Source organism: Sparus aurata, chromosome 14, assembly GCF_900880675.1.
Source record: "Sparus aurata chromosome 14, fSpaAur1.1, whole genome shotgun sequence".
NCBI classification, from domain to species: Eukaryota; Metazoa; Chordata; class Actinopteri; order Spariformes; family Sparidae; genus Sparus; species Sparus aurata.
In genome coordinates, this window is record NC_044200.1 from 16,133,752 (window position 1) to 16,144,560 (window position 10,809).

The window sequence follows — 10,809 nt, forward strand, 5'->3', positions numbered from 1 at the left end:
GGATTACCGCTGAGCCAAGAGAGAGAGAGGGAGCGCTCGGCCGGGCCCTGAGCAGTGCCCAGGAAAAACACTTGACATGATTGGAAAAGCAGAGAGCGGCCAGAACATCCCCGCGACTTGAAGGGGCCCTCGACACTGGACGAAACTATCGGCCTCGCCATCTCGTCTTCCGCGCTCGAGAACCGCATGTGAAATCCTCCCGCAATTTGATTATAGGGTGAAAGGTGGGATAAGATCGTCCCCAGCTCGAAAAAAAAAAAAACCCACAAATTTGTCTACATGCGAGACAATCTTTTTCAGACATCTCCAGACCAGAACGATCACTTCAGCCCTCCCCGCACTGCGGCCCTTCCCTCCTCGCTCGTAACTCTCTCCTGATTCCCGAGGGAGGAGGCCGAGAGCACACGGCTCTTGACCCCGAGAGACGACGCCGTTTGATAAACGACCAGAGAAGGTCAGACCTCTGATTGGTATTCAACCTCCTCCATCTGAGGGCGCTGAACCAAAACGCCAGCCCGTGTCCCCCAGAGTGCAAATTACCATGGTGACTTTGATAGATACACGGCGTCGGAGGATACTGAACTTTCACCGAGGGGATGGAGTGCGAGCGTAGGCCGGAGCGGGCGGGGCAAGCGCCGCGGGGCAATATGTCACCGAGAAGCCTTTTTTAAAAATTTTCTGACAACCTCGCAGTGTCACGGTCACATGTGGAGACGAGGCTGATGGATGAAGAGCCGCTGGGACAGAACTGGAGACGCGGGCAACACGGAGCTCATTTCTACGTTTCTCCGCTGCCTTCACCTCCACACACACTCCATCTTTCCTCTGACAGAGGGGTCACTGGTGGTGCTGAAAAGTAAAGTGGGGGGACCTTTGACCTCCCACGGGTGTCTGGAGATGCATGCCAGACCAGCAGCCACTGACTGGGGGAGGCGACCTGCTCGCTGCCTCGTCATTCTTTTTTAATCCCGGGAGAAATCTACCACATACCGCGCATATCAGTGGTCTTCACCCTCGATAATGGAAGACTAATTATCATCAATTTTGACAGAACTGTAAGCGGGAGCCAAAATCCTGTACGTACATGCATGGCTTCCCGGGGCGAAAGAAGAACTACCTGTTCCCCTCGCTCTGTTTTATAAGAGGAGCAGCTGCGGTGCAACTAGTGAGAGTTTACACAAAGGGCGATCACTCTCGCCAGCGCAGATGAAACACATCAGACTGATGAGAAGAAGAAAGAGGGAGATGAGAGTAGAGCTGCGGCGATTCATCAATTCGTTATCGCTGGGTTGTGGAACAGAACGACATTTTTCACATTTTTCGGACATTTATAGACCGAACAGCTCATCGATGAATCAAGAAAACAATCAACAGATCAATCAGCGATGAAAGTAATAATTAGTCGCAGCCTTAGAAGAAAGTGTGGAACGTTTAAGAAGAAGAAAAAGGCCAAATATTTGAGGAAAAAGTCAGAGAGTAAACATTTTTTTGTGATATTAAAGTTTTCTGACATGTTAAAGGGGCACTATGTAGCTTTGGAGAATAGATTCAAACCCAGAATTTTAATATTTACAATATTAATGAGGTAATAATACAAAGTCTTTGCCATAAGTGAATAAACAAGCTATGCTCAGAGGTCCCCAGAACACTGTTTGAAGCTGGAAAGGTGGCAGGGTCCGCCACATAAACAAAGTAAAACCATATGAATTTGTGTTGTTCTTTAAGATCAGTGTGTTCGTTCAGTCATCAAACAAAGACAGTTTGTTAGACGATCTTTCTCTTCCCCAAAACTACATAGTGCCCCTTCAAAGACTAGATGACATTGATTTATGGGTAAAATAATCTGCAGATCAATTAATTAGTTAATTCAAATAATGGTCCGTTGCAGCCTTGGTATGGTTTTCTCTTTTGTCTCGATATTGATCTCACCGATGTATATTCGCAGGAGCGGAGCTGCAGCTATCAGTCCCTTAATCGTTTAGTCGAACGGAATAACGAACCGCCAAATTTTTATTATGGATTAATCGTTTCAGTCATTCTATGAAGAAATGTGTCAAACGTTAGCGCGTTCCGGATTCTTAAACACGAGGACTCGCTGCTTTTCTTCGTCATGTATGACAGTAAATGAAGAACAGCGTTGAGTCTTTTTCACTATCTTTCTTTTGACATTCTGTGGACTTAAAGGTGCACTTCGCAGTTTTTGTGGAAGACAGTTCAATCAAAAGAGAAAGGCCTTCATCGACTGATATTTTTAAGCCTTAACAAACTAAAGAAACAAACTTGACTGAATAAACTCAGCAAACAAACTGACCTTAAAGGTCAACACACATGGCAGACCCTGCCACCTTTCTGGCTTCACACAGTGCAGTGTTATGCAAAAGACAAAGTTTTCTGAGTTTGCAATAGATAAATACATGTAAATATCAAAATTCCATCTCTAAAACTACACAGTGCCCCTTTAAATCAGCAGAATAAGTTTTAAAGTCATGTCTTCTCCACCTTTCCCTCCACCTCTACACCTCTACCCCACATCACACCACAGTCCATCAGCTCCTGCACAGATTCTGGTGTTGACATGTTTGTTCAGCTGTTTGCAAAATGAAAACTGCCCGGGTCAAACGAGCTGTGACTCCCACCCGGTGCGGCTCTCGGCATTGTGCCGCTTCATCCACACAAAGAGCATCTGAGGCACTTGATGCGCTCAGCGGGCTGCTCTTCACCTCACAACGTGTTGAACTTCACCTCCGCAGCTGGTGGACCATGAGAAGATACCGGTCCAACTTAGAAGAACCCACCATCTATTATAACATCCTCTCTGTTCGGGTTTCCCTACACTCCCCTCTTCCTTCCCTCTGCCTGTCTGTCTGTGTGGCTTTCTCTACATCTGGAGGATGAGCGGTGATTCATGACAGGCTGCGGACAAAAGCACATGCAAAACGCGCGGGGAAGGCGTGGAGGTGAGGAGAGGAGCTGACAGGTGGAGGGAGCAGCAGTGGATGGTGATGGTGCTGGGGATGGCGAAACCTTACCTGTCATCGTAGCAGAAATCTGCGTCCAGCGTGTTCAGATAGAGACCCACAGCCACGGCGGTGCACACCAGCTCCGTGATCATCTCTCAAAGGCGGAGTGGGAGAGGAGCCGGGGTAGAAATGATGACTGGTAATCAGGTCTCCCCCTCCCCGCCACGCCACCAACACCAACACCACCACCAGCACGGTCCACGACCACCAGCACCACCGGCTCTGTCAAAGTCTCTCTGTTATTGTGCTCTCGATTCAGCCGCTCGCCGGCGCAGCTCTCCAGACAACGCAGGGTTTTATCTCCCGTGACGTGCAAAGTGTGTCAAAGTTTGCCATGTTCCCCTCTAACCCATGGCGCTGAGAGGCGGGTCGAGGCTGTGGAGGAGGCGAAGCTGCCGCCGGGTCCCGGTTCGGGGAGCTGTGCGCATTTCTGTGCTGCGGCGTCCTGGGTGTGCGCATCTCTCCGCCTCGGCACTGGAGAGAGCGGAGCGGGGAGACGCATGTGGTTTTTCCACCCAGGCCGCGCATGCGCACCGGGCTCCGCACTGGTGGGGGGGATGGGGGGGGGGGAAGAGGTGGCGAGTGGTGGAGATGAGTAAATGTGTTTTTACGCATTAGTGATGGAGTGGAATAAGAATCAGGCTGCACAGGCAGGCGAAGAGGAACATTTATATTCATATTTATATTTATGAACGTTTGCCATGTTGATTTAACTGCATTTTCTTTTTTTGAATACAGCCGATGTATGGACTGTTCAGTACAAATACACAGTAAAAATGTTTGATATAAGGTTTAAAACATATTCTGCCAAGAACTTTAGAAAAAAATGTCATTTCTCCCAAATATGAGCAAAGTAACGTGCATTTTACTGTAACATCAATAATTCAATTTTAAGTACAATGCAACAATTCTATAGCAACATACTCATAACAAGAATCTGATGGGTGTTTTATTACAAAATCTCTTTTTATATAGTAATTTCCCAACAACAAACTGCGTTTTACCAATAATCAATAATCTGTAAAATCAAAATACCTTCATGTCAAATGTTAAAATTAACAGTGAAAGTCTTCCTTTGCCTCCCACACTGAATGCCGTTTTACAATAAAGCGCAAGGTAAAAAGATAAAAAATACATATTTATTAAGAATATAAGAAATGATAAGACTAATAAGATAAAGAAAAAAGATATCAAGAAGAACAACTACAATGTACAATATGCAAATGTTCTCCAGACTACCAATCTCTCAAATGAAGTTGTCAAATTCTTATGGAAATTTACAGAACAATACACTGGAAATGTAATAATGAAAAGTCATGGCAAGCGTCTTTTTCTGATATAACCTCTAAAAGAAAGGCAACATATACGCCGATACTGATACAGTGTTAGGCGAGGATGTGAGGTGTCCTGCTAAATACCCAACATGGTGCTGCTGCTGCTGCTGTTCATATCATACCTTCTCATTCTGACCCTGAATTAAAAATATTGATTGATTTGCTTTACACCAACCCCCCTGCTGTCTATACAGAGAGAGGAGGTGTGATTGATGAACTTCTTTGCCTCATCCTACGGCGAGGATGCATATGGCAGTCAGTTTTTGAGGCCCGGTCCTGCTGACTACCAGCTGGACCGACGCCTGTCTCCTGGTCGGAGCTCAGAGCGAAGAAATCCACAAAACCAGATGGTTGGAGAAGGATGTATAGCGTGTGAGGGTGTCATCTGATGATGGGTGAGACGGTGGATGGAGTCGTTTGTAACAGTGGCACCCGGTGACCCCGACGGCGGACAAGACTTGACCTTGTCCTCACGGAACCTGCTTGACTGTTTAGAGAAGGCGGACGGCTGTGTTTTTGTACCTGAGACCGATGTTGAGGAGCTTCCTCTTCTGCTGCGTTCATCAGTGTCGAGATGAGAGCGTGTGTTTGGATAAGGAGACACTCGGCCCTTTCAACACAACCTCACAAATCTGACCTTCTCGTTTGTTTTTGGGTTTTTTTTTTGTTTTGTTTTTTGTCAGGTCTTCATCAAAACACACACTTTTTGCTCACATGCAAACACAAAAGCCTTCGGGACGCACACGGCGCCCTCACTCTGCCCCCGTGGGGACAAGGGCTGCTCTGTCTCGCAGTCGTCACAAGTGATTAAGGGATTAGCAAAGGAAAAAAGAGGGGGGAATATTCCTGTAGAGAGTGTGCAAACAGGCCCCGGGGCAAAATAAACACATTGCAGGGGAAAAAGTGTTTACTCCCTCTGACTGATTACCTGCTCCGTCCTCACCGTGGCCGAGCATAATGAATATACTGCTCGCCCTTTACGTGTAAACAAGCAACAGTCCTACATAAAAACACCACTTCTTGGTTTAGGTTTGTGGAAGGGCAGCTGAGGGCTCTGGGAAACGGACGACGAGGAATCACTCAACATGCGTGCGGTGTTTGCTCTTTTTTTTCCCCCTCCGCATTTCAAAAATAAAAGTCTAAATATTTGTCGTTTTTGATGAATGTATTTTTCTTCCTCCGCTTCCTATTTGGTTTTTGTCTGTTTTAGGAAGTGACAATCATTTATGGGGCTTGTAATTTAAACTGCATGGAGGCGCTCATTAAAAACACATTCCTGTTCTTTTCACTGACAAATGCTTGCATATTTTTCTTCTCTTCTTCCTGCCCTTACAGAACAAAAACATTCAGTTTCACATGTGTAGAAACACACATGTGGTCGGATGTGTACACATGCACAGGTGAAATCGTGTTAGAATCACATGTGACATATGTGTAACATGTGCCCAGCACAGATTAAACATGTACTTTGCACATGGGAAACGTGGCTTTAGAACATTTTCATGGTATAATATGTGAATCCCATGTCACAGCCCATGTGAGGGCTATGGGATTACATGTGAAATTTATGGAATTACAAATTAAACCTATAAAATTACAGGTGAAATCCATGGAGTTAAAGGGATTTAATGGGACGAAACCTATGGGATTATTTGTGAAACCTATGGGATCACATGTAAATCCTATGGGTTTTCACGTGAAATCTATGGGATTACAGGTGAAATTCATGAAATTAGAGGAGAAATATATGGAATAACATGTGAAACCTATAGCATTTCAGGTGAAACCTATGGGATTACATGTGAAACCTATGGGATTTCAGGTAAAACCTATGAGTTTACATGTAAAACCTATGGGATTACATGTTAAATTTATGGGATTACATGTGAAACCCATAGGATTTCAGGTGAATCCTATGCGGTTATAAATTAAACCTATGGGATTACATAGAAAACCCACTGAATGACAGGTAAAACCTATGGGATTACATGCGAAACCTATAAAGTAACAGGTGAAATTTATGGGATTACAAGGGAAACCAATGGAATCATGGGATATGGACGATTATGATCCTGATGAGCAAGTGGCACCTTTGCATCCTCTATCTGATATTGTGACATCACCTAATTCACATGTGAAGTAACAGGTGATTTCTTTTCTTGAGCTTTTTTATGTTTTGTTGCTACATGTGACAATTTTAATCTACACATGGGGACATTTTCATTAATCTGTGAAGAAGCCACACTTTCTTTTCAGATTTACATGTTCAAATGTTTGATTTACATGTGAAAAAACAGATACCAAGAGAAAATCAACACCTTGTGCACAGGTTATTGTTCATAACTGTCAAATTGTGTGGCTTTGATATGTTGTTTCTTATGTTTACGGGGTTATTTGAGTTTACATATCCAATCCAAGAGACAAAACTGACCAACAGGACAATCCTTTCCAACAAAGTCAACTTCCACTGATGCTGTTATTGAGAGATTTCCGCTACCCTTTGAGCCACACAAGGCGAGTAATGGTAATTTCCCTGTGCTAAATACTCCGGAACCACTGCTTCATCACCCCAGCTGATAACCATCGCACAGGAAACAGATAATCACAGCTGGAGGGACCGGGCCTGGGCCCTGCCCTCACAGAAATAACTCTCATGGTATTAATATCAACAGTGAAGCCCAGCGACGATATCACACATCAGATCAAATCCACCCTGGTTTTTTATGGAACAACCCCCCTCCATCAGAAATATAACTCTGAACAAAACTGGCGGTTTGCTGGTTGTTTGGGTTCGGCTCTAGATTTAGATGTTAAGATGATGAGTGTTTGTTATTGTAAGTATACTGTTAAACCGCACTAATGATGTATTGTAGAATAGTGTTTAAAAGGGTTCAGTGGGTTTGTTCCAAAAAAAAAAAAAAGAAAAAGAAAACACAGATTGTTCAAATAAAATGAAAACTGAAAGAGATTACCATAACCGTAAAGAGCAGCAGCTCAGGCTAACCTTTACTGTTATCATTACCCTGTACAATAAATTTGATGAGCTTTGGAGTGTGAAGCCGCTGGAATAAAAAAAAAAGGGAGGGAAGCTAAACCTGTTAAATTACCTTGGAGGCTCTTCTGCCGACGCTTCCTGAGTGCACAGCTACCGTAAAATAAATCCAATTTATTCAACTGAACCTCGGGGAAGTCTTTAAACCCGCTGACGGTAAAAGACAGTACGAATACTCAGGGGTTTATTCTACATGACAGAGAAAAACTTTTCCTTCTGTCACATCCATTAAACATTGCAGTTTGTGAAAACATGATGTAAGTACAATGAAATGTTGTGTTTTTTGTTTTTTTTTACTTTAACATCCCTGAAATCTCAGCCCACAGACTGAGGATTTAAACAGGACATTAAAGCTGCAATATGTAAGAAATTTAGGTGAAAACATTAAAAAAATTAACCAATTAATTAGAATTTTAAAAAATGTTTTGACATTATGAAATTGATGTATTGTGGTTAGATTAAAGAAAGCATTCTAACTAACACCTACACTCCCCTGCTGCTCCAAACTCCCAGTCCAGATCCCTAGCTGCATGGCTAACTGAGCTAACTAGCTAATGACAGCTCACAGTCAGCAGCAGTGTGCAGTTATACTGGCGGTATCCTGCCTTTAAAGGTGCACTATGCAACTTTTTCTTACAGGCCTATAAACAGACAGAGACGGAGCCCTTGATACATAGATGTACTTTAAAGTCTTATGTTTACTTTTCTTTTCGAAAGAGTTATCGTCAAGGGAGAACACAAACCCCAAATTGCTGATCTAGAACCAGAATCCGAATCAGAAACTCTTTAATGTCCTGCAAACGGGGGACATTTGTTGGTCCCAGCAGCAAAACAACATAATATTACGAAAGACAAAACCAATGGCAAAAATAAACAATATGATTAAAAAGGTAGAAATAGAACGGAAGTAAAGGAGAAGAAGTCTTGTTATTCAAGAATACTGTATTTATAACCAAAATGGTTGCTAAAAAAGTTACTCAATGCACCTTTATATTTAATTAACTAGGGCAGTGCCTGTTCAAAACATGGCACATATTATCTGTTTACAGATCCAGTTGTAAGCCTCCTGCTGCCAGCAGTGGTAATCATTCCATTGGTGATCTTTCCAACATTAGCTAGCATACTACTGACAACAGAAACTTAATATCACACTTCCAGTTCCCTCTAAATAATAGAAAACCCATGTTGACCGCCTCTCCCAACTCATCCAGACTTGTTGTTGCACCATACTAATCGCCACTTTGTTTATGTCTGCTTCCCCATGAGACCACATGAGAGGGAGGACGTGTGGGCCCAGCTTCAGTCTGCTGAGCTGTGAAGCCAGTGCACAGATGCCACGCCCCCCTTTTTATTCAGAACTTATCTATATCTAACTTGTCCAAATTGCACCAAATTCAACTCTCTGTGCTTGGACTGCACTTCCTTGGGTCCTTGGGACCTGCCAAGTGTGAAGTGGATCAGATGAACGGTTCTCAACATATGCAAATAACAAACAGACCAACAGATATTTTCTAGATTGATACACAAACAAAGCAGCTCGGTGTTGGAATCATGTAACACCATATTAAGACAGGAGAATAAAGCCATTTAATCAAAGGGCCAAAGCTTTAGAACTGGAGTAAAACTCTTTAGAAGTCAAACAAAACAGTGTTCTCCAGTTTTCTCTGACCGTTTTCGTTGACTTGGCAGATGTTTTCGATTGATCTAATTTGAAATTAATCTGGATAACATTGCAAAAGAATGGGCAAGATAAACGGAAAACATGAATCAGAGGGACAAGGCTTGGAAGTATGTGATGACTCCGTTTCATGGTGAAAAACAGCATCTGTCCGCTCCTTGAGTGTAACATTGTTTGAAGCTCGGTGTCAAACATCTTTCGCGGCTTGACGTGGCGGTTTACACATCTTCAGAAACGTCCCTGACAGGTGTGAAATGCATTTTTTCGTCCACTTACTCTTCAGAGGATGGATCTGCAATGACTTGAAGCGATAACAGCGATTTTAATCTAGGAAAAAAAAAAAAAAAAACAGAAAACAAGCAGTGTGTGCCCAGATCAACGTCCAGCCAAATCCCCTCTTTCTCACAAGCAGGGCATCTGGCAGGGAAATGAACACCGCTCCTCACTGGAGGGGCACGACGATGGCAGCCAGGACCACTTCCTGGCACCCTTCTCTCGGATGGCGGCCTGCCCAAGCCAGAAAAAAAAGAAAATCCCAGTTTGCACTCGGGACAGTCAAAACAGGACAACATGGTGATTATTCTCAGATGGAAGACATTATGATTGGGTGTGCTGTCACTCCCTTTCCCCTGTTTTTTAAGTTGTGCGGAGGCTTGATAAAGTCTGCCAGTTCCCTTCGGCCCTTGATGCTCCAGTGTTCATTAATCAAGAGCCATTCACGAAAACACACCATTCACCAGCTGCGGACTAATTTCGTAGATGTTAATGGATGAAGTGTACAATCAGGAAATGTCCCTTCCTGTCCGTGAAGTCGGAGGAACCATGAGATGATTTTTTCAGATCAAGGAGCAGGAAATTGAATCATATCCCAACACCACCGTGAGAAAACGGCAATCACAGCCCGAAGGGGGCTATGCAAGTGTTTGACGCACTCCCCTCTCTTCCTCGTCACTTCCTCACATTCCTACCTTGCAATGAAAAAGACAGCTTAAGGTGGAATGGCACGATATCCCCCATGCAATCTATTTCTGTCCCCCCGGCACCAGCCTTCATCATATCCTGTTCTCCCCGTGTGCTTGTTTGTGTGCATCTCTGGAAGGAGACGGTCTTTTAATCGTGTCATTTTCCATTGTCTTCCATGTGGGCACATGAAAGTGACCGTGCCGGGGTGTGTTTGTGTACACATAGATGGCGCGCAAAACATGCGTGCGAGCATCAAGGACAGGACAGGTCGACAGGACGTGACTCACGTGCCCACAACAAGAAACCCATGTCCCAAAACAAGAATCGCTCACATCTTGAACTGCTTGCATTCGTGTCAGTCCGGTTTGGCCGGAGCAGAGCTTGCCGGTGCCGGATCCAAACGCGGTGCAGACGCAGCAGAGAGCCCCCCCCCCCCCCCCCCCCGAATCCGTCTGTACCAAGGTTGAAAAAAAAAAGGTTTTCGGCAGACCTAAGGATGGCCCACAGATGTGCAGGCTGCCGCAGCTATAGTGACAAATTATTTAAATTGTGATAGGTAGAGCACGGCGCAGTGGGAGAGCTACATCGCATAGCCTTCATTTCATTTCTAATTTTGTCAAAGATCGTCTCCATGATTTAGCAAAAGAGACGTTCTCACTCCCACTGGGTTTTAATCAGCTCTGTTCACATGCACAGCTGCCTTGACTATTACTGACTCAGTGGTGAGACAGAATCACATGAATATGATATGATGAATGTTCA

The 10,809-nt window shown here is 44.1% G+C and overlaps 1 protein-coding gene across 2 annotated transcripts in view; it reads right to left on the bottom strand.

The window, feature by feature from the left end:
* The window catches only part of LOC115595587 (protein O-mannosyl-transferase TMTC2-like), a 69,490-nt gene extending 65,977 nt beyond the window's left edge, over positions 1-3,513 (bottom strand). The window contains exon 1 of one of the 2 annotated variants that reach the window (XM_030440242.1): positions 3,030-3,513. In XM_030440242.1, the coding sequence (XP_030296102.1) occupies positions 3,030-3,112 (83 nt within the window). In that variant the 5' untranslated portion in view covers positions 3,113-3,513. The remainder of the gene's footprint in view (positions 1-3,029) is intronic. The other variant, XM_030440243.1, reaches the window with a different exon arrangement.
* Positions 3,514-10,809: the final 7,296 nt, after the last annotated feature.